Genomic DNA, 24,182 nt, shown 5'->3' on the forward strand with positions numbered 1-24,182 from the left:
ATTGCATGTATGTTTTGCTCCATCTCAAAGTGGAACTTTGGACTCGATTTTCTGATTTTTTCCTTGATTTTTCTAGTTTGGTGGATTTCAATGATTTTTGGCCAAGGACTGGGTTTGGGGTAAGATGGAACCAGTTGCCTGGATGGTCTTCCCATGACTATGACTATAAAGTTATTTTGTTTAATTACTGACATCTAGAAAAAATGACCCGGAAACAGAACCTTTATGGCCACTGGTTTCTAGGTCAACGGTTCAACCATCTGGTTGGAATAGATGATCCATTTTGACAACAAAAATTAAAAATAAAAAAATAATTAAAAATAAAAAATGTCCAAAAACCGTTGAATTGGTTTAACGATTTTTGGCCAGGGACCAGGTTTAGGGTAAAATGGAACTGGTTACCTGGACGGTTCCCAAGCCAAACGGTCCTACCATCTGGGTCAATTGGGAGTTCTTGATGTGAACAAAGGACAACTATGAAGTAGAACTCAAAACTATCACTGTATGATCGTATTCTTTTATATGAGATGCTTTGCTGAAGCAATATTTAAAAAACGAAAATATGATGATCTCTTTTAAGTCTTTATATGAGTTTCAAGACTTGAGTACTTATAATTGCAAGTTTCTTATTAAGAAACCATTGCTTTTTTTTTTAATGTAACAAATAGCAATGTTACAATTCCAATCCAGCCCTTGCTTTCGCAAGTGCCCTCCACTAGTAAATTGTTAATACAGGGGGCGAGAGCAATTTCTTACTAGCCAATTCTTTTGCCTTGGTTTTTGCTTTCTATGCTAATTGCTCTTAACGCCGTTAAAGAGTCCACTCCACAGAAAAGCCAAATTGACTGTTATTCTTCCATTGAACTTCTTGTGGTTCTTTGGTTGTATTGTCGAATACATAATTAAGTTCAAGGGAAAATTCTCAATTAGTATCCTGTACTTTGGCTCGAGTGACAATTTGGTTCCCAAACTTTAAAATGCGACAATCCAATAATCGAACTTTCAAAATGTTATAATCTAGTACCCAAACTTTCAAAATGTGACAATTCAGCACCTGTCATTAACCAGTCCATTAATTAGCCATTAAGTGTCATTTGAAAAGTCAAAAATGCCCTTTGAATTGCCATCTAATTCTCTTTATCAACTATCGAAACATTGACAAAAATTGGACAGTCCCAAATCCTAGCCTCTTCTATTCAAAAAAGTTGGTGACTATTTAGAAGAATCTAGAATTTGGGACTGTTCATTTTATTGTCAATGTTTGGATGGTTGATAAAGAGAATTAGATGTCATTCTTAGGTTATTTTTGACTTTTCAAGTGTCACTTAATAGTTGATTAATGGACTGGTTAACGACAGGTACTGGATTGTCACATTTTGAACGTTTAGGTACTAGATTGTCACATTTTGAAAGTTCGGGTACTGAATTGTTGCATTTTAAAGTTTGGGGGACCAAATTGTTACTTGAGCCAAAGTACAAGGTATTGATCCGGAATTTTCCCTAGTTCAACTACAAATATTTTGTACCGGAGTTTGTCCTTATAGCTTCATTTGGGAAGAGTGTAAATACAAATATGTTCAGTGAAAATACAAAGTTTAAAATAGAAATGTGAACCATTTAAAAGGTTTTGCATGCAGTGTACATATTTGTATTTACACTCTTCAATTCCCAAATGGAGCCTATGTTGTGTTTGGTTGCATGTATTGATGCAAAACTATGGTAGTGCAAATGGTTTTTGGTCCAAATTCTTATTTATTTTTGTTTCAAGATTTATCTTTATTTTTGTTTGATTTCAGTACATATCAAGTAAAATAAGACTTGAAACAGAATAAAGTAAAACTCAAAACAAAACTAAACAAAAAATTACATTCTTTTCATCTGCACTCATATTCATTTGTATTAGTGCAAATAAGATTGCACTATAACCAAACGCAGGCTGGCTCAGTTTGGAAAGAGCACAAATACAAATATGTAGAGTGAAAAACCTTGTCTTTTGTATTATTTTGTATGTATTTGCACTGTACATATTTGTATTTATACTCTATGACTCAGTTTGGGAGGAGTATAAATATAAGTATGTAGAGTGCAACACCTTGTATTTTGTATGTATTTGCACTACACTTATTTGTATTTATACTTTATGGCTCAGTTTAGGAGTATAAATATATCTATATATATGATAAGATGGTCCACGTCACCTTGATTCTCCTTACTCCATTACCCTAACCCTGCATTCTCCTTAACTCTCTCTCTCTCTCTCTCCCCCATCCCACCACTCCTAATTTGTCATCTCAGCACCCTCTCTCACTACAAGAAAAATGACTTTTAGCGGCAGTCAACAAACTGTCGCTAAAGGTCTCTAAAACTACCGCAAGAGACCTTATAGGCAGTCGATAAACAACTGCTAAAACAATTGTTGCTAGAATCTAGTTCTAGCGGTAGTTTTACTGACTGTCGTTACAAATACAAAATTTTTTAGCGACAGTCACGATTGCCGCTATAAGTCTGTCATGTTATTTTTTAGCGGCAGTCAACTACATCTTTAGCGGCATTTGCGACTACCGCTAAAGCCATACTTTTTTCATATAACCTATTTTTTATTTTTTTCTAATTTGCTTCAAATAACTTGTTTTCTCTATATTCATTTAAATTGGAATGAAATACAAAAATAAAAAATATCAATTACAAATAAAAATTAAAAAACCATTCTCCATTCAAAATATTTGAATCACAAATACATCTTAATTTCAATTTGATAAATTCTTGGTTTGTACAAGAAGTGTTCTCTTCACAATGCCATTTTGGGAGTTTTTCAAATCAAGCTTCATCTTGCCTGCCTGTCTGTTCCCTTCACAAATACATCTTCTTTCTTGGTTTATCCCTTTTTTTCAGGAAGCACTTGATCACCAATCTAAATTCCAAGTGCAGAATGCATGGGAAGATGAATTTGACTCATCAAGTGTTGTTGATCCTCACTGTTCTAATGTAGGTCAGGGTATGTACATGAATTTGGTGATCTTGTTTCACACACTAGTGCAGTAGATCCATTGCAGAAAATGGGGGAAAACAAACTTAGTTCTGGAATTCCATTGACATCTGCCACAAGCTCTCAGAGCAATCGCTAGATAAATGGATTTCTAAATCCAAGAGGCTGCATCTCATAGCAAGGAAAAGCACAATTATCATGATAGTGAATATGATTTCAAAATTGGATATTTGAAAGTAATATCTTTAGAGTTTTCTCTCTCCCCCCACAACTCATTTCTCTCACTTTCTATAACAACCTAACTTCTCTCCTTAATTAGCTCATTATATGTTTTATCCTCTCCTTCACTTTTATCTCTAATTCCCCTCTACTCTCTCCACTTTCCCATAAAAATAGGGTCATAATTTATTAAGATTTGGTTTTCCAAATCAAATAATATTTATATTTATATTTATAGACATGATTTCAAGCAAATTAAAGAGAGGGGAATAAGGGGAATTCAATGTTTCCTATATAATCATGGCATCTTCCATTATTGTTAAATAATGTATTCTTAAATAATAATCTATTGTTAAATAATCCATTAGTTATGAAAATTATACAAAATTTATGGAAAATATTCTACCAAAAATTATGAAATAATTATTTCAGAAATAATCCATTATTTAACAAATATTAAATAATTTAATAATCTACCAAAAATTAAGAAAAGAATCCATTATTTAATAATTTTTTGTTATTAATAAATGTTCAAAGTTTCAACGCGCATTTAGCGTAGTTTACATTAATCATCGTAATTTAATAAATTTTCATTAATTTTTTACAGTAATAATTTATTGATAGAAGATATTACTAATTAGTGTAATTTACCAATTTCTATAAAATCAATAATTATAGTTAACAATTATTAAATAATTTAGGGAAACTCTTTAATAATAATCCACACTTATTTTTTTAAATAAGTAATTAAAAAGGTAAGAAATTAATCTATGAAAAAATATTCTAAAAATATTTAAATAATAATCCATTATTATTATTATTATTCAACTAAATAATAATTAAAACAATTAAGAAAATTAAATTAGGAAATTAATCTATTAGAAATTGTTTCATAATTATTTAATTTCAATAAATAATTATTAAATAAATGGAAATTATCTTAAAATATTGTAATTTATTGTTATTTAATTTATTGTTAGTTAATTAGTTATAGAAAATTATTAGAATTATAAGGATGGAAATTATCCCTGTAAAACTAGAGCCCTACCCTGCCCCACCCCGAACAAGACAAGTTTTCTCAAATCTTAAACGGGGATGGGGACAAGGAAAATATTTTTGCCCCAAATTAGGGATGGGGTTTGCATATAATTCCCTAAACCTAATGGTAAATTAGTAAAATATTCATATATTTAGTATTGATTTTTAAAATATCTCTAATTTTTCCTCATATTCTTATAATCGTAGGATCCCATAGTTTCATTTATAAAATACCCCCAAATTGTCATAATCCAATTCCTAAAATACCCCCAAATTCACATAATCCTATTTGTAAAATATCCATAAATGAGATTTTTTTAGGTGGTTGCCTCAAGGTGGGGAAAATTTGGGAATTCCCCATCCCCGACGGGGTGGGTGCCTCGCTCCGAACCTGTCCTATCATTGAGGTTGGGGCAGAGATGGAGTAGAGTGTTTTGACTTATGAGGGCGAGGGACAAGGAGGGGTGCCTCATCTTGTGCACCACATGGGCCCCACTAGTATAAAAAAATAGAGTACAACACCTTGTATTTTACCAAGGGTTGGCTTGTTGGTGTGTTAGCTGGTTTGTTCCAGTGTTGACATGGAATCGAATCCCGCAACAAAGTGAACAGGGGGTCAGGGGAGGTTATGAATACCAAAAAAAGAAAAGAAAACACTTTGTATTTTGTATCATTTTGTACGTATGTGCACTGCACTTATTTGTATTTGTACTCTTTCCAAACCTAGCCTATATAACCAAAAGCCATTGAATTGGTAGTTTTGATCACTAAGATTGATAATGTATCATGATTTTCTAATACCAGAGACATGATATTCATGGGGAGATGTTCCCAATACACGGTGGTAGTTCTTGTGGGTAGGGGATGTGGGAAGAGTTTGAGTCTGGATCTCCAGCCCACAAGAACTCTGCCCACGTTTATCGCAGCCACATATGGAGAACATCTCATCCTCTACACAGTATTATGCAGGGGAGATGTTCCCAATTCACAGGGGGTAGTGTATTGTGGGTAGGCATGGGCAGAGTTCTTGTGGGCAGGAGATCCAGACTCGAAGAGTTTGTGGATAGGATATCTGGAGTGGTATGATAAAGCCAAAACATACGGTCAACCTACTTGTGACCCGTCACCTGTTATTGCAGGTTACAATATAACTTTGACCCACAATTCTTAAAGATGATTGAGTCCATTTTGGCTTTCTACATCATAGTAGAACTCAATCAATTAATTAATACACGCTGGTTGAGCAGATATTTGCAAAACCTGCTAAAACTTCAAGACACTCATCTTTCTTACTTTAGTCCCTGGCCTCTCCACATTATATTATAGAAACAAGGGGACTGAATGGACATGATACACATATTAGCATAATGTACATGGATGATCCATCAAAATGTTGCAAAAGCTACTCTCTGTAATTCAAAGATTTGTAATATGGATTGATAGGGTGTAATTCATGGGAAGATGTAGAAGACCTAATCCATGGACCATCAATCAATTTACAGTTGGTCTGTCTCTCCCTGCTGCTTTCATCTAAGATCTTTCGGTAATGATCCCTCATAGCTTTAGACTTCAAATCATCACCAGATATACTTGGATCTGTAACAGATTCCTGAACACAGCAATTCAGCCTTCAAGATTCTGACATGTGAGACTTAAATGCATGAATTCAAAGCTACTGATTACAGATCTAACAATAAATGTTGCTTTGGTTATTGTTACCAAAGGATAACCCACAACTCCCTTTTCACCTATAAATAAAAATTAGAACCAACAGATACCAATTATACTTATTAGATAGAATTTGGGGTCTTTTCAACTTATAAAGTTCGAGCAATTCGAGTGCTTATGTGAGTATTCTCTTAATCAAGCTTTGCCAATCCAAAACCAGAGATTTTAGGGTTAAGATCCTTGCCAAGCAATATATTTGTAGCCTTGATGTCCCTATGAATAATCTTCAATCAAGATACTTCATGGAGATAAGCCAGCCCACTTGCTATACCAAGTACCAACACATATCTTGTTCCTAGTTGGCCAATCCAATTTTAATTGGCATCCCTCTGGACCTTTATTATTTATTTGACATAAACCAGTTTCTCATAATGTATCGTGATGTATCATGAGAAATTAGAATATTCAGTAAATATATTGTACTTATACTGTGAAACCAAAGTCAATTCAAAAGAAAATTGAAATTTCACACCCAAATATTCATGATTTCTGGGTGAGAAATTACAGAGTTTTCCTATTTCATTTTGGAAAATTCTGACACTCTGTATTTAATGCCTCTAAAAGTGAGATAAACTAGAGGACAAAATAAACATGATTGATGAAATAATTTTATGTGTCAGTGGACTACAATGAAAATGAAGCTTCACAAAATTTCAACATCATTTAAAACTCTGTCCAAAACTCCACTATTTTGTTTCACTTTTTATAGTGGAAAACTAAGATTTAGCATATAAGCTTTAAGAAACAAAAGAAAAGATTGTGATCCCCCCTCTCAATAAAGGGGCGGACGCTCAATTATTAATCAAAAGCTTTTTCTATGACAAAAATATCCCAGCATACTAATTATCAAAAATCAAGGGAACCTTTTCCCCTTTATGTGCTCATGTGCCTCACTTGTCAAAAATGAGATCAGCACAGATCAGCACCCCAAGACTTTTCAGCTCGGTATTGCTTGAGGTCGGAGGAGATACAGGTTGGGAGTGCCTAGTTAACTTTGATTCGGGTCTCCTTTATGTATTTATCTATTATCTATTTATTTGTGTTTGTGTTACTCTGTATGTAATTTGGTTGAAGGGGATTAAAACTGCATTGTCCAACAACCATACAAAAAGAACTGCAACTTTGGAATTTGTGGGTTTAGTGATAAGTATCAATCCAAATACTCCAAATCACAAGAGTTCCATTATTTGTTCATTCAAGTAAAACATGTTGGTGGAAAAAATACTCACATGCTTAACAAATTTTATACAAATTGCAAGAACTTTTTATACATTTACTTTTACTGATGAAAACCCAAACCTCTGAACATTCAAAACGTGGAAGATTAAGCTCTACTCTCTGTTGTTCCAATATTGGGAATCCAGATTGATTGGATATAGATCAGGAGCAGATGTAGAAGATGAAGTCCATGGTCCATCTACTGACATGCTTTGTGTCTGGCTTTCACTCACGGTTTGATCTTGTTTCTGCCAAAAATGATCCTGGATGGCCTTATACCTTACCTCATCATCAGTGATGCTTGAGTCTGGAACAAATTCCTGGATGGCAGCCTGGCCTTCAAGCATGCTTACCACTGCGGACATGGCAGGCCTAAGTGTTGAAGATGTGTTAGTGCATAGTAGAGCCACATTAATCATTCTCATCACCTCTTCTTTGTCAAACTCCGACCCCAACCTTATATCCACTAAATCCATCAATTTCCCCTTCTCTTTCAAAATTAGGGCCTGATAAAATAGGAAAAGGGTGAGAAGACAGGCTTGTTTTAAACTCAAGTTATACAAAAAATTTTAATCAACCATCATGAAAATAACAAATAATAAGGATGTGATATAACAAGAGATCCAACATACCCAGTCAAGTAGATAAACAGATTCCCCCTTTGGCCTGAAACTAGTGTTGCTTTTTCCACTGACAATTTCCAAGGCAACAATTCCAAAACTGTAAACATCTGCTTTGTCGGTTAGGTAACCTCTCATTGCATACTCCGGTGCCATATATCCACTGAAAATTGAATATTATCATATCAAATTTCATATATGATACTGCACCTTTCAAAAGCTATGGATCTTGTAAGAGTACAGATATTTCCCTAAGGTATAATATTATTAAGTTCAACCAGTGAATGGGTCATGCTGCTTTTAGTTAAACATTACAGTTTAGATTTTGGGAGGTCAAGGGGACATTTGGTATTGTAGAGAACATTGATGTGGACCCCACAGCTGTGGTCCCACTCTGTCCGTAGGGTAGAATATATCTAGTCACAGCTGTGGTTATTTTGCTGCTGTTCTGTTATTTCTAGTTTCAGTTTTATATTGGTTGTTATTTGTTGGCAGTTATGATGTAGACACCAAGGGCAGATATGTCCTTTCATGTAACTAGCATAACCTATATATATTAACTTAAAGTGGCGGCGGCAGAATATTGACATTCTGTTCTTCTCCTCAAAATCTGTGTTCTATTGCTCTTCCATCACTCTTTCTACATCTTCTTCACTTTCTCTTCTCATCGAACCTGAAATCTCTTAGTGATCAAGACTGAATAGCAGTCTTGAAAACCTACATGGTATCAGAGCCAAGTTAGGGTTTTTCATGTGAGTCTAATACCAGCCGACCACATGAGAATCTCCTAGGACTGAAAGCTGAAAAGGAGGAGTCGGCAGACTGATTCTTGGAGATCGCCAGAGGTACTAGCAGCTGTTGGAAACTTTCTAGGGTTGCAGAGTGTTGGTGGTCAGGAAGGATCAGAGAAGACTAGGGTTCAGGTAACCCTAGAAGGCAGTGAACTATTTTTTCTTTGTAAGTTGTTACTTTTTAATAGAAGTTCTTTCAGAGAAGATAGGTTGGACCTATCTGGAGGGGAAGGCTGAACCATTCTAGCTCTTCCTCTCTTCGATTTCCTAGGGTTTTACATCAAACCCTGGACCGAACTGTGTTTCTCTCTACTCTAGGGTTTGAAAGTGATCTGCGGCAAGCCCTAGTGGTTGACTGAACCCTGTGATCTACCTAGAGCTACTCTTAAGTTGATTGGTAGGTCCGATCAGATTCTAGGGTTTCTTGTTAACCCTACTGCAAGCTCATCTATACAGTTTGGACTGTGCGACTGAATTGCTTCCTTTCAGGACTGATTAAAACCCTAACTTTCCCTAGCATATCAGTTTTGTTTTAAAGCTGTTCTCAGAGTTCTAAGGGGGTTAGAGGTCTACGGACAGCTACTGCTGTGTTGGCTAGTTGGTTTTAGATCAGAATTACTTCTGTTTTGTGCACATACACTGAGAATACAGATCAGGCCTATACTGTTTTGATTGTGATTGGTGATTCAAGTACTGTTTTGAGACTTGACAGAAATGGAGTCTAAAATTCAGGCAGAAGGCAGTCTTGGGAACATCAGTTATGGTGGTATTTCTGAGATGGGTGGTCAGATTACGACCGTAAAGTTTGATGGATCAAACTATTTGGAATGGGCCCAATCAGCCATGATGGCTATTGGTGGAAGAGGTAAATTAGGGTACCTCCTGGGAGATATGAAAGAACCTTCCAAGGGAGACCCGGCATATACCAAGTGGATGCAAGAAAACTACTTGGTTATGACATGGCTGTGTAATTCTATGCAGCCTCATATTAGCCAGAATTATTTGTGGGCAAAGACAGCTAAGGAGATATGGGATGTTATGAAAGAAACTTACTCCCAACCCCTTAATGTTGCCAGAGCATATGAATTGAAATGTGAAGTGAACACCCTTAAACAAGGAGAGAAACCGATATCGGTCTACTTCTCTACCTTGAAGTCCCTGTGGCATGAGATTGATCACTTAGAGACTCTTGAGTGAGAGAGTCCCAAAGATGCTCAGACCCATAGAAAGCACATCGAGACAAACAGAGTGTTTGAGTTCCTGGCGGGACTGAACTCAGAATATGATATTGTGAGGCAGCAGATTTTGACTAGAGACAGTGTGACTCTCTCTCAGGCTTACTCATTTGTACACAGTGAAGAAACCAGAAGGAAGGTTATGATGCAACCCATATCAGCCTTTGTAGCGGCTACACCCAAATTAGGGGGTGATTCAGAGAAGGACAGGAGGAAGGAAGACAAGAAGGATGTAGTTTGTGAACATTATAAGAAACCCAAACATACAAAAGAGACATGTTGGAAACTGCATCCCCACTTGGTTCCTGCGAAGCTAAGAAACAAGAAGAGCACTGCTCATGTAGCCATGAACACTGATTCAGCATCCTCATCTGGCACAAAAGGAACATCTTTGGAGACCTTAGCTGCAGTTCGGGCTGCCCTAATACAGCTAGAAAAGGAGGTTGGAAATTTAGCTCAGCCACCGCAGCCTCCATCAGCCCCTGTCACATCTGCCTTCACCCATTCAGGTACTCGAGCTTCAGCCTATCATGCCTCAGCTCCAGGTACTACTGAACCTTGTTGGGTAATAGACTCAGGTGCATCTGATCACATGATGAGCTTGCCTTTCCTGTTTACTACTTACCATTTGTCTTCTGGTAGGGATAAGTATCTATTGCTGATGGCTCCCTGGTTCCTATTTCTGGGAAGGGTGGCATCAAGCTTTCAGATACTATCTCCCTATCATCTGTTTTGCATGTGCCTAAGCTTGATACTAACCTTCTTTTAGTCAGTAGTATTACCAAGCATATGAACTGCTCAGTAACCTTCTTCCCTGACCGATGTGTTTTTCAGGACTTGGAGACGCAGAAGGTGATTGGGATTGGCCGTGAGACGAATGGGATCTATCTGCTCGGGGAGCGGTTCCGTCAGGGAGAGTCAATAGAGAAGTTGTTTTTTGTTTCTAAGAGTGTGAGTCCGGTTATGCTTTGGCATAACCGATTAGGTCATTTGTCTTTTCGATCTTTACAGAGTTTGTTTCCTACTTTATTTGAGTCTATTGAGTTGTCTCAGCTATAGTGTGAAAGTTGTGAGTTTGCTAAGCATTGTAGAAAGCCTTATTTATTGAGTAATAAAAGGAGTGACAATTCTTTTGATATTGTGCATACTGACGTTTGGGGGCCTTATCATATCCCTTCCATGGGTGGGTACAGATATTTTTTGTTATTTGTTGATGACCATACCCGCTTTTCTTAGGTTTATCTCATGCGTTCACGAGATGAGGTACCTTCCCTGACCCAAAATTTTCACTAAATGATCCTAACTCAGTTTGATGCCAAGATCAAAGTTCTCCGATCTGATAACGCAAAGGAATACTTTGCTAAATCATTGACATCTTATCTTCTTCATCATGGGGTTATCCACCAGAGCTCTTGCCCTCATACACCTCAGCAGAATGGAGTTGCCGAGAGGAAGAATATGCACATTTTGGAAGTGGCTAGAAGCCTCATGTTTACTTCCAATGTCCCTATTCGCTTCTGGGGGGACGCTATCCTCACGGCGGTATACCTTATTAATCGGGTCCCTTCCAGGGTCCTTGATATGCGATCTCCTTTTTCGCTTCTACACCCACGTGAGGACTTGTTTTCTATTCCCCTCAAGACATTCGGTTGCACTTGCTTTGTTTAGCTTCTCGGACCCCATCCCTCCAAGTTCGAACCCAAAGCCTCCAAATGCATCTTCCTTGGTTATGCACAAACTCAAAAGGGTTATTGCTGTTATGATCCTGTCTCCGGGAGGAAGTTTGTCTCCATGGATGTCACTTTCTTTGAGGGGACACCCTATTATCCTCGGGTTGCCCCTCAGGGGGAGAGTAGTGAGAGTGGGGGTTTGAGTTCTTGTCTTCAGGGGGAGAGCAGTGAGAGTGGGGCAATTCCTTTACCTATTCCATTGGGTGATGAGAATTGCAATGGTGAGGGTGGTCAGAGAGATTAGGAGTTGAGGGAAAGCTGCAATGGTGAGGGTGGTCAGAGGGATCATGAGTTGAGGGTTTATCACAGGCGGTGCAGGTAGGTTGATCCTGATCATCAGCAGTCCAGACCAGCTCCAATCTCATCTGCAGCTTCAGGTCCAGATACTTCAGTCCCAAAGCCCACAGAGACTTCCTCTACAGATGATCTTGACCTTCCAATTGCAGTCCGTAAAGGGAAACGACATTGTACCACATCCATAGCCCACTGTATTTCCCATTTTTTATCCTATGATCGCCTGTCTCCTACCTACAGGTTCTACCTTAGCTCCATTTCCAATGTCCCTATTCCAAGAACAGTGCAAGAAGCCTTATCCGTCCCTAAATGGAAAGATGCAATGCAAGTTGAGATGGATGCTCTGTTGAAGAACAACACCTGGGAGGTAGTTGATTTGCCAAAAGGAAAGAAACCAGTTGGATGCAGATGGGTATTTACGGTGAAGCATAATGTAGATGGATCTATTGAGAGGTATAAAGCTCGGTTAGTTGCAAGAGGGTTTACACAGACTTATGGCATAGATTACTTGGAGACATTTGCACCGGTAGCCAAGATGACTACTATTCGAGTTCTCTTGTCCCTTGCAGCAAGTCACACTTGGCCTTTATACCAAATGGACGTGAAAAATGCCTTTTTGAATGGAGATCTGCAGGAAGAAGTTTACATGTGTTTGCCTCCTGGCTTCTATGATGCAGAAGTAGGTAAGAAGGTCTGCCGACTCAACAAGGCTTTGTATGGTTTGAAACAGTCACCTAGGGCTTGGTTCGATAGATTCAGACTAGCACTTGATGTGGGCCCCACAGCTGTGGTCCCACTCTGTCCATAGGGTAGAATATATCTAGTCACAGTTGTGGTTATTTTGCTGCTGTTCTGTTATTTCTAGTTTCAGTTTTATATTGGTTGTTATTTGTTAGCAGTTATGATGTAGACACCAAGGGCAGATATGTCATTTCATGTAACTAGCATAACCTATATATATTAACTTAAAGTGGCGGCGGCAGAATATTGACATTCTGTTCTCCTGAAAATCTGTGTTCTATTGCTCTTCCATCACTCTTTCTTCTACATCTTCTTCACTTTCTCTTCTCATCGAACCTGAAATCTCTTAGTGATCAAAACCGAATAGCAGTCTTGAAAACCTACAGGTGTGTTCCTTTGCAATGTCTCTAGTGTTCTGGAAATCAAAAGAAAACAAGAGGGCTCTTGGAAACACCAGAATACTGCCAAAGGAATCACACCTAGTGGATCAAATTTTCGGAATTATAAAAGGTAACCAAGATAGTGTTTCTTCTCTTTATTATAGAATAAAAAATCATTACTACAAGTTTTAAAAAATGTGGAGTATGGTAACTCACAAAGTTCCAGCTACTCGTGTGCTTATGTGAGTGTTCTCCTCTTCGTCAAGCTTGGCCAAGCCAAAGTCAGATATCTTTGGGTTAAGATCCTTATCAAGAAGTACGTTGGTAGCCTTGATATCTCGGTGAACGATCTTCAACCTTGATTCTTCATGGAGATAAGCTAAGCCTCTTGCTATCCCAACACAAATCTTTTGCCTGGTTGGCCAATCCAATTTCAACTGGGACTCTTCTGGACCTTTATATCATCAAGTGAAAATAAATTGGAATTTTAGCTGTCTTTCAAGAAGTATTCTTGTATGCAATGAAGAAAATAAGCTAATCTTACCAAACAAAGCACGAGCAAGGCTGTTATTTTCCATGAACTCATATACCAGCAACAACTGATTTCCTTCAATACAACATCCATATAGCTTTACAAGATGGGGATGTTGCAGAGCAGATATCATGCCTATCTCGTTTACAAATTCACGATTTCCTTGTTTTGATTTGGAAGAAAGCTGTTTGACTGCTATCACAGTACCATCTGATAGCACACCCTGTGTTTGAATAATAAATTAATAAAATAATAAAGTGCCTCTATATAACATTTATACTTGATGACAAAAGTAACAAACCAAGAAAAGAGGTTAGCATGGAGAATACCTTGTAAACAGGGCCAAAGCCACCTTCCCCTATCTTATTTGCAGGATCAAAGTCGTTTGTGGCAGCTTTAATTTGTCTTAATGTAAAGGAACCAGTTTGTAGGTCTAGACCTCTAAGATCTGTCCAAGGAGACGAATAACATGAGAAATGCGTCAGAGAAAGTCATAACTCGTAAGTTGTTTTGTAACTATTAATTTACACTGCACATTCAGTTTTCACAAACTGAAATAATTATAAGGTCCAACTCAATATAGGAACATGAGAAGCCATGGGAAATAAGGACCGTTAGGGTCATATTTTCCCTTAATTAAAAATCTTGTTACAATTTGTACAGAATAATACACTATATTACTGGAAAAGCACCCAAAAATAAAAAGGAACAGGATAACCAAAGTTTCCGTAAAAATAGAAGCACTTTATTAGCTCCTGCAGCAGTTTTCGTCCACTGTTAATATAGTTAATAAAACAAGAACATCCACTTCTTCCTTTTTTTTTATATTAATTTTCATGAAATAACTGCTTTTGTTCTTGACTTCTGTTTTCTGTAGGATAATTGGTTTGTCCGCACCTTGGTCCATTGTATTTTTGTGACCCAGACAGCCTTTCCACCAAAGTATACCCAGAACCAAGAAGATGACGCCTACTATTGAGACAACAATTCCAGCCACAGCACCCGCTGATAGTGTCTTTCCACCTTCTTGAGGAATTGGGAACTCTGCAAGAAGAATCATTATCAAAAAATTCAGATATTCATGCTTATTGGATAAGGTGATTATTGGACAGTGATATGAGTAGCCAATTTCAAAGAGTTACATAACTTGGCTGACTTAAAACAACTATCCCAACATTAAAGTAAACAACCATAGACAAACATAATTTTCCTTTATATTCTCAATAAGTTACTTCTTCTTTATGACAACTCTTATGAATTTATTTTGAGCTGTTCTTTTCCTGGCGACTACAGATGCAAAACAAAATTCGTTCACTGATTTGATGATTGCATATAATCTGTTCTAATCATGTCAGTTCAGTCAGACATTTGATCATCTTAGTCAAAATGAATTAGGATAATAAGAGAAGCTATGTGAAAAAAAAAACTGTATTTACCCGGATCCACAGAGATGGCTGATATTAGAGGACCATAAACTCCTCTAGTAGGGATTCCTGTTGTTCCTTTCCCAGCCCAATGGAAGCGGATTGCTAAAGTGCCACTTGATACATCAACTGCACTAAAGTTCTTAATGATTGCCTTGTCATTTCCACCTGCTTCTTTTGCTATATTAAAATCTTTCAACACCAACTTTTCCTGCATTAAATTGATAGCAGTTAGACTTGACTTAAGATATCAGACTTGTATCTTTTTCTTGTAGTTATTTAACAATACCTGAATATATACATCGAATATCCGTCTTCCAAGGCTGCTATAATTTTGGCCATTTGTAAAAATGATCTCTGCAAAGTGGAGTTTCACAGTGTAATTTCCCTTTCCCAGACAGTAACCATAATATGTGAGAGAAAGGGGAGAGAGACGTGCCGACTTGTACAATTCAGAGTTTCCAGGGTTGTTCAAGGGTATTGATGTAGTTGAAAATGTATAATCATCTACAGTTTTGTCATCATCTAAGAAGTAACCAGTGCTGCTAAATGCCCAGTTATATTTACTATTTTGAAAAAACTTTGAGGAAGCAGGTGTCTCTTGATCAGCTGCATATGTGATATCTCCTATGGATAATTCTCTTCCACCACAATTTATATGGAGTTTGTACCCATCTAGGACAAAGGCAACAAGAAATTAGTGGCCATGTTACACCAAAAGATTAGCATAAAAAAGTCATATTTCAGTTGCACCTCATATTTATGCATAACATAGTTTGGTTAAAGAATTTGTTAGTCAAAAAAGAAACCAGTCATATGCATAGCAGGTCAAGATTATTACTGAATATTCCTCGAATAAGAATTTTGTAGGACCAACAGAAGGGATTATTGAATGATCTCTAACCACTTAATCCAATTAAATTACAATGGATTTCTAATGGCAAGTTATCCGATTTTAAAAGAGAGAGAAAAATCAAATGATTGGTACCTTTTATTGGCAAATTTATCATAGGAAGATTAATGTTAGAATGTCAGAGTGTTGTTCGGCTGATAAGAGTTCTTATTAGCCCAGTCTTATGTTTAACTTATCTTGTAACTGGGCCTGTGTTAATGGGCCTAATCCTGTTTAGTTTTTTAAGTCATCTGGGTGTCCCATCACTAATCAGGGGCATCCCAGTAATTTCTTGTACCTTGTACTATATTCATCTATAAATAAAAGACTGGTCAACTGCCTAGTACAGTTCGACATTCTCTTCAGTTCTGTGATTCTCTTCTCCTCCTTGCTACTTCGAGTATAGCTCTTCAGATTACATAGTATCAGAGCATTAGCTCCTTCCTGGTTTCAGCAGGTGCACTCTCTTCTCTTGCTGTCTTTTCAACTTCTCTCTTCCTTTTCTGGGTTGCTGCAGTAAAGACCTAGGAGTGTAAGAGAGTAAAGCAAGTTCGAACCTAGGGTTTCTCTTAGTTGTAGGACTCAAGGGAAGTAAGACCCAGAAGTAGATGTCCTACTAGATTATTTCCAGCAAGTAGTAGCTATTGGGCTACTAAGAGAGGTCTGTATAGGACAGACCTGGTTGAGGGCTGATTCAGCAGTCCTAGCACTAGCCGAGAGGGAGAGAACTTCCTCTATAGTTGCAGTTTCGTGCTCCAGCAAGACTTGTGCAGAACAAGTGGTAAAGACTTAGCTTCTTCTACAGTTGCAGTTTCGGTGCATCAGCAAGACTCTTACAGAACTGTGGCAACTTCAGTTACAGATTTTCTTCAGGTCGGTTATCAGCCCTACTTTTGGACTGAACTGGTTCAGTTACAGACCTCTACTTTGCTACTGTACCCGAACTGTGAACTGGATACTTGCTACTGTACCACTTTGGCCAGTCCTTAACAGAATCACTTATAGTACTGTGAACAACTCTTGGACTGAAGTCAGGATGTCCTCACTATCCGGTGAAGTTTCCTCTAGAGATAACAGACCTGTCACAAGGTCCTCAAACCTAGAAAACCCTAATCTGCACAGCTTGCAGATTACAAGTGTGCTACTGGATGAGTACAACTTCAGAGAGTGGTCCGTCTCTGCAATGTTGTTCATTACCTCTCGTGAACTCACTGGCTATTTGGATGGAGACAAGAAACAACCAGAAATTGGCAGTCCTGAATACACCGTGTGGCGCAAGGAAAATGCCACAGTCATGTCTTGGTTGCTGGCCTCTATGACTCCTAGGGTGGCCAGAACTGTTCATCACTTCCCTACAGCTGCTAAAATTTGGGAGAAAGTATCTAAGACATATGGTCAGAAAAAGAACAATGCTAGAATTTACAGGCTGAACCAAGACATTGCAGCCCTAAGGCAAGGAGACATATCCGTGGCAACCTACTTTGCAACACTAGAAGGCCTCTGGGAATAGCTTGACCACCACTTGATTTTGGATTGGGAAAATGCCAATGATAAGGGAAGGCATGACAAGCAGATTGAGGAGGGCAGGGCCTTCCAGTTTCTGGCGGGTCTTGACCCTGTATATGAAGGTATTAGGTCACAGATTCTAGGGAGAGATGAATTACCTGAGCTTCACCATGTCTACTACTTGGTGAGGAATGAAGAAGTAAGGAGAAAGGAGATGCAAGTTGACTCCCAGACACATTCAACAGAACTACCTGGAGAACACTCAGCCTTAGTCTCCACTAAGGGGAATAGATTTTCAGACAAGAAGTCCCTCAAGTGTACCCATTGTGGTGGTGAGAAACACACAAAGGAGAAGTGTTGGGTCTTGTACCCTCATCTAAAGCCAGCTGCTCTAAGAAAGGACAAAAGGCAACATAGGGGCCACACAGCAAGTGGGAATCTTGCCACCAACAACAGTAGTGACAACTCACAGAGTACTCAGATAGTGTCCTCTTCCACCGCAAGGCAGGCTGCCGACTCCTCTGGACCAAGTACTTTGGGCTTCACAGCTAGTGAGGTAGAGGTTCTTAGTCGGGCATTAGCCCGTCTGAAGAACAATTCTTTAGCTTCCACCTCTCTTGCCAAATCAGGTACAGCCTCTGCATTTAGTGCAACTAGTTCCATTAATTCTACCTCTTGGGTGATTGACTCCGGAGCCACTGACCATATGACACATATGTCCTTATTCTCTACATATCACTTGTTGTCTGGCCAGGATAAGATGAGAGTAGCTGATGGGTCCCTCTCCACCATCTCTGGAAAGGGGGTGGTTGACCTAAGCAAGGATCTCTCTCTTAAATCAGTCCTACATGTTCCTAGTCTTACCTCAAATCTGTTGTCTGTTTCAAAGCTTACAAAAAATTTGAATTGCAGTATAACTTTCTTTCCTTCTCATTGTGTCTTCCAGGACAGATTGATGAGGAGAACGATTGGGAGTGGTCATGGGTATGGGGGCCTCTACTATTTTGATGAAGATGTCAGCTCAGCCTTGCAAGCTTCTACTACTAGTCCGGAATGTGTGGAGTCAATAACTAGGTTGCACTTGTGGCATGCTAGGCTAGGTCATTTGTCTTTTTCTTCTTTAGCAATGTTGTTTCCCGAATTATGTAAGGGCATTCCGAGTCAGAGTTTAATTTGTGATGTGTGTCAAATGTCAAAACAATGCAGATCAATGTATCCAATTTCTAGAAATGAAATTCAAGCCCCTTTTGATTTGGTTCATTCTGATGTTTGGGGTCCTTCTCCCATTGTTTCCATTGATGGCTTCCGTTACTTTATCAGTTTTATTGACCATTATTCTCGGTGCACTTGGATTTATCTGTTGAAAGGACATGATGAAGTTCCCTAGATAACTATGATGTTTTGCAAGATGGTTGAAATACAATTTGATAAAAAGATCAAGCAATTCCATTCAGACAATGCAGCTGAGTACTTTGAAAGATCCCTGAACTCATTCATGGAAGATGCAGGCATGTAACATCAATCATCATGTGCTTACACCCCTCAACAAAATGGGGTTGCTGAGCGCAAGAACAGGCACCTATTGAAGACAGCTCGAGCCCTTCTTTTCCAGCACAATGTGCCCAAGCAATATTGGTCTCAAGTTGTTCTCACTGCATCATACCTGATAAATCGGATGCCATCTAAGGTACTGGGTATGAAGACCCCTTTCTCTGTTTTGTGTCCCACTCTTCCAGAATTTCCTCTTCCCCCACGGGTTTTTGGCTGTACATGCTTCATACATGTGAAGGATCCAAAGAAAACCAAGCTGGATCCTAAGGCTACAAAGGGAATATTTTTGGGGTACTCTCCTACACAAAAGGGGTATAAGTGTTATGATCCTGTCTCCAAGAAAAAATATGTCACCAGAGATGTAGTCTTTTTTGAGTCTCAACCCTATTTCCAGTCTTCTCAAAATCCTCTTCAGGGGGAGTGTAGTGGGATGGAAGAGGATTCTCATTCTCCCTTCTTTTTTGTTCCCATTTCATCACCATCACCTTCCACTACTACTAGCTGTAACATTCCGGGTCAACCTAGTGAGACTCCCACTATGCCAGTTACTTCTCCAGATTCGGCTGATGCTTCTGAAGGTTCCAGTGAACAAGAGAAAGAGATACTTACATACAATAGAAGGAAGAAGGCCCCTCAACCTCATGATTGCAACAAGTTAAACTCAGATCAATCTGCCTCTGCAATCCAAGGTAATTCCGACTCACTCAATTCAGATTTGGATCTTCCCATTGCTCTCCGTAAGCATATTCACTCTTGTACCACTCGGCATCCCATAGCTGATTATGTTTCCTACTCACACTTATCCCCTGCCTATCACTCCTTTGTGTTTGCTCTTTCCTCTGTATGTATCCCTTCCAGGTATTCAGAGGCAGCATCTAATCCAAGGTGGAAAGAAGCCATGAATGAGGAGATGAAAGCCCTAATGAAAGCAAGGACGTGGGAATTGGTGGACCTGCCAGAGGGGAAGGCATTGTTGGGTGCAAGTGGGTATTCACAGTAAAGCACAGGGAAGATGGGTCAATTGAGAGGTACAAGGCTAGACTTGTGGCAAAGGGATTTACACAAAAGAAAGGAATTGACTACAAGGAAACCTTTGCCCCAGTAGCAAAGCTCAACACAATCAGGGTTCTACTATCACTTGCAACAAAATTCTCTTGGGGACTTCATCAGCTGGATGTGAAGAATGCCTTCCTAAATGGTGATCTTCATGAAGAGGTATTCATGGAACCCCCACCCGGATATGATGTTGGAAAGAAGGTATGTAAACTAAGGAAAGCATTATATGGTTTGAAGCAATCTCCCCGGTCATGGTTTAAGAGACTTTGTTTGGCCATGAAGAAAGTAGGGTACACTCAGAGCAGTGCAGATCATACATTGTTCACAAGGAGACAGGATGACAAACTTACAGTACTCATTGTGTATGTGGATGACATGGTGATTACAGGAAATGATGTGAAAGAGATGAAGAGGCTGAAGGAGTTCTTAGCTTCAGAATTTGAGATCAAAGACCTGGAAAATCTGAGATACTTTCTTGGGATTGAAGTTGCTCGATCAAGAGAAGGAATCTACATATGTCAAAGAAAGTATGTGCTAGATCTCCTAGAGGAAACAAGCATGATGGGGTGCAGGCCAGCAGACACTTCAATAGAACCAAGCCATGGATTACAAGAATCAATGGGTGAGGAATACTGTGATAAGGAAAGGTACCAAAAATTGGTAGGAAAACTGATATACTTATCCCTTACTCGGCCAGACATTGCCTATGCAGTGCATGTTGTCAGTTAATTCATGCACTCATCAAAGGCCCCTCATATGAGAGCAGTGGAAAGAATCCTCAAATACTTGAAGACTTTCCCAGGGAAAGGAATTCTATTCAGAAAAAACAGCAGACTTGAAATTGAAGCCTACACTGATGCTGATTGGGCTGGATCTGTTGGAGGCAGAAAATCAACCTCAGGTTACTGTACATTCTTGGGAGGAAACCTAGTCACATGGCGCAGTAAGAAGCTGAATGTTGTGACTAGATCAAGTGCAGAAGCAGAATACCAGGCTATGGCACATGGGGTTGCTGAACTCTTATGGCTCAAAACTCTCCTTAATGAGCTTGGTATCAAGACTGAGGGTCCTCTCAAGCTGTATTGTGATAATAAAGCTACTATCAACATTGCCAACAATCCCGTACAGCATGACAGGACAAAACATATTGAAATTGATCGACACTTTGTCAGAGAGAGAATTATTTCAAGAGAACTCTGTGTACCTTATACTCCATCAGAGATGCAGATTGCAGATGTATTAACAAAAGGGCTGGCATCAACAAAGTTCAGGGACATACTTGGCAAGCTAAACATGATTGATATCCATGCTTAGCTTGAGGGGGAGTGTTAGAATGTCAGAGTGTTGTTCGGCTGATAAGAGTTCATATTAGCCCAGTCTTATGTTTAACTTATCTTGTAACTGGGCCTGTGTTAATGGGCCTAATCCTGTTTAGTGTTTTAAGTCATTTGGGTGTCCCATCACTAATCAGGGGCATCCCAATAATTCTTGTACCTTGTACTATATTCATCTATAAATAAAAGACTGGTCGACTGCCTAGTACAGTTCGACATTCTCTTCTCCTCCTTGCTACTTCGAGTATAGCTCTTCAGATTACAATCACCTTCCACTACTAGTACCTGTAACATTCCGGGTCAACCTAGTGAGACTTCCACTGTGCCAGTTACTTCTCCAGATTCGGCTGATGCTTCTGAAGGTTCTAGTGAACAAGAGAAAGAGATACTTACATACAGTAGAAGGAAGAAGGCCCCTCAATCTCATGATTGCAACCAGTTGAACTCAGATCAATCTGTCTCTGCAATCCAAGGTAATTCCGACTCACTCAATTCAGATTTGGATCTTCCCATTGCTCTCCGTAAGCCTGTTCGCTCTTGTACCACTCAGCATCCCATAGCTGATTATGTTTCTTACTCACACTTATCCCCTGCCTATCACTCCTTTGTGTCTGCTCTTTCCTCTGTATGTATCCCTTCCAGGTATTCAGAGGTGGCATCTGATCCAAGGTGGAAAAAAGCCATGAATGAGGAGATGAAAGCCCTAATGAAAACAAGGACGTGGGAATTGGTGGACCTGCCAGAGGGGAAAGGCACTATTGGGTGCAAGTGGGTATTCAAAGTAAAGCACAGGGAAGATGGGTCAATTGAGAGGTACAAGGCCAGACTTGTGGCAAAGGGATTTACACAAAAGGAAGGAATTGACTACAAGGAAACCTTTGCCCCAGTAGCAAAGCTCAACACAATCAGGGTTCTACTGTCACTTGCAGCAAAATTCTCTTGGGGACTTCATTAGCTGGATGTGAAGAATGCCTTTCTAAATGGTGATCTTCATGAAGAGGTATTCATGGAACCCCCACCTGGATATGATGTTGGAAAGAAGGTATGTAAACTAAGGAAAGCATTATTTGGTTTGAAGCAATCTCCCCAGGCATGGTTTGAGAGACTTTGTTTGGCCATGAGGAAAATAGGGTACACTCAGAGCAGTGCAGATCATACATTGTTCACAAGGAGACAGGATGACAAACTTACAGTACTCATTGTGTATGTGGATGACATGGTGATTACTAGAAATGATGTGAAAGAGATGAAGAGGCTGAAGGAGTTCTTAGCTTAAGAATTTGAGATCAAAGACCTGGGAAATCTGAGATACTTTCTTGGGATTGAAGTTGCTCGATCAAGAGAAGGAATCTACATATGTCAAAGAAAGTATGTGCTAGATCTCCTAGAGGAAACAGGTATGATGGGGTGCAGGCCAGCAGACACTCTAATAGAACCAAGCCATGGATTACAAGAATCAATGGGTGAGGAATACTGTGATAAGGAAAGGTACCAAAAATTGGTTGGAAAACTGATATACTTATCCCTTACTCGGCCAGACATTGCCTATGCAGTGCATGTTGTCAGTCAATTCATGCACTCACCAAAGGCCCCTCATATGAGAGCAGTGGAAAGAATCCTCAGATACTTGAAGACTTTCCCAAGTAAAGGAATTCTATTCAGAAAAAACAGCATACTTGAAATTGAAGCCTACACTGATGCTGATTGGGCTGGATCTGTTGGAGACAGAAAATCAACCTCAGGTTACTGTACATTCTTGGGAGAAAACCTAGTCACATGGCGCAGTAAGAAGCAGAATGTTGTGGCTAGATCAAGTGCAGAAGCAGAATACCAGGCTATGGCACACGGGGTTGCTGAACTCCTATGGCTCAGAACTCTCCTTAATGAGCTTGGTATCAAGACTGAGGGTCCTCTCAAGCTGTATTGTGATAATAAAGCTGCTATCAACATTGCCAACAATCCCATACAGCATGACCGGACAAAACATATTGAAATTGATCGACACTTTGTCAGAGAGAGAATTATTTCAGGAGAACTCTGTGTACCTTATACTCCATCAGAGATGCAGATTGCATATGTATTAACAAAAGGGCTGGCATCAACAAAGTTCAGGGACATACTTGGTAAGCTAAACATGATTGATATCCATGCTTAGCTTGCGGGGGAGTGTTAGAATGTCAGAGTGTTGTTCGGCTTATAAGAGTTCTTATTAGCCCAGTCTTATGTTTAACTTATCTTGTAACTGGGCCTTTGTTAATGGGCCTAATCCTGTTTAGTGTTTTAAGTCATCTGGGTGTCCCATCACTAATCAGGGGTATCCCAGTAATTTCTTGTACCTTGTACTATATTCATCTATAAATAAAAGACTGGTCGACTGCCTAGTACAGTTCGGCATTCTCTTCAGTTCTGTGATTCTCTTCTCCTCCTTGCTACTTCGAGTATAGCTCTTCAAATTACAATTAATACCATGGACAATCTACGAAAAAGAAGACATTTTTTGTGTATCCCCAAATTGGTGCAGGTTATGTAAAACTAATGGTGAGAGTTGTTACCACCTACTAATCTCCTGCCATTTATTGCATGCATTTTGGAATAGTTTGTTTCTTTATTTGGGTACAAGTGGACTTTGCTAGCGGAGATGAAAAGGTTGTTTAATCTATCAAAATTAAGGTGGCCTAAAAGAAGGGGAAGAATTCTGTAGAGATGCACAAGAGCTGCAATGATTTTGGCCTATTTGGGAAGAACAGAATGCAATAATTTTCTTAGAAAAGGAAAGAAGGAACCAGTGGCGTAATGTGTTATGACTAGGGTGATACATTGGGTTAGAACATTGGACATCTTCTCACAATTTTACTATGATGATATTTAGAGGAAATGGGAAGAGGTGGCAAAAGGCTCTTCAAAAAG

At 39.0% G+C, this 24,182-nt stretch overlaps 1 protein-coding gene across 1 annotated transcript in view; it reads right to left on the reverse strand.

The window, feature by feature from the left end:
- Nucleotides 1-7,076: 7,076 nt before the first annotated feature.
- The window catches only part of LOC104589772 (putative leucine-rich repeat receptor-like serine/threonine-protein kinase At3g14840), a 39,352-nt gene continuing 22,246 nt past the window's right edge, over nucleotides 7,077-24,182 (reverse strand). Inside the window, exons 17-24 of the mRNA XM_010248207.3 lie at nucleotides 15,226-15,611; nucleotides 14,949-15,147; nucleotides 14,410-14,556; nucleotides 13,842-13,960; nucleotides 13,525-13,735; nucleotides 13,197-13,434; nucleotides 7,822-7,972; nucleotides 7,077-7,695 (exon numbers count right to left, since the gene is read on the reverse strand). Of these exons, the coding sequence (XP_010246509.1) occupies nucleotides 7,303-7,695; nucleotides 7,822-7,972; nucleotides 13,197-13,434; nucleotides 13,525-13,735; nucleotides 13,842-13,960; nucleotides 14,410-14,556; nucleotides 14,949-15,147; nucleotides 15,226-15,611 (1,844 nt within the window). The 3' untranslated portion in view covers nucleotides 7,077-7,302. The remainder of the gene's footprint in view (nucleotides 7,696-7,821; nucleotides 7,973-13,196; nucleotides 13,435-13,524; nucleotides 13,736-13,841; nucleotides 13,961-14,409; nucleotides 14,557-14,948; nucleotides 15,148-15,225; nucleotides 15,612-24,182) is intronic.

The sequence above is a fragment of the Nelumbo nucifera genome, chromosome 3 (genome assembly GCF_055504915.1).
Source record: "Nelumbo nucifera cultivar China Antique chromosome 3, China Antique-T2T, whole genome shotgun sequence".
Lineage (NCBI taxonomy): Eukaryota > Viridiplantae > Streptophyta > Magnoliopsida > Proteales > Nelumbonaceae > Nelumbo > Nelumbo nucifera.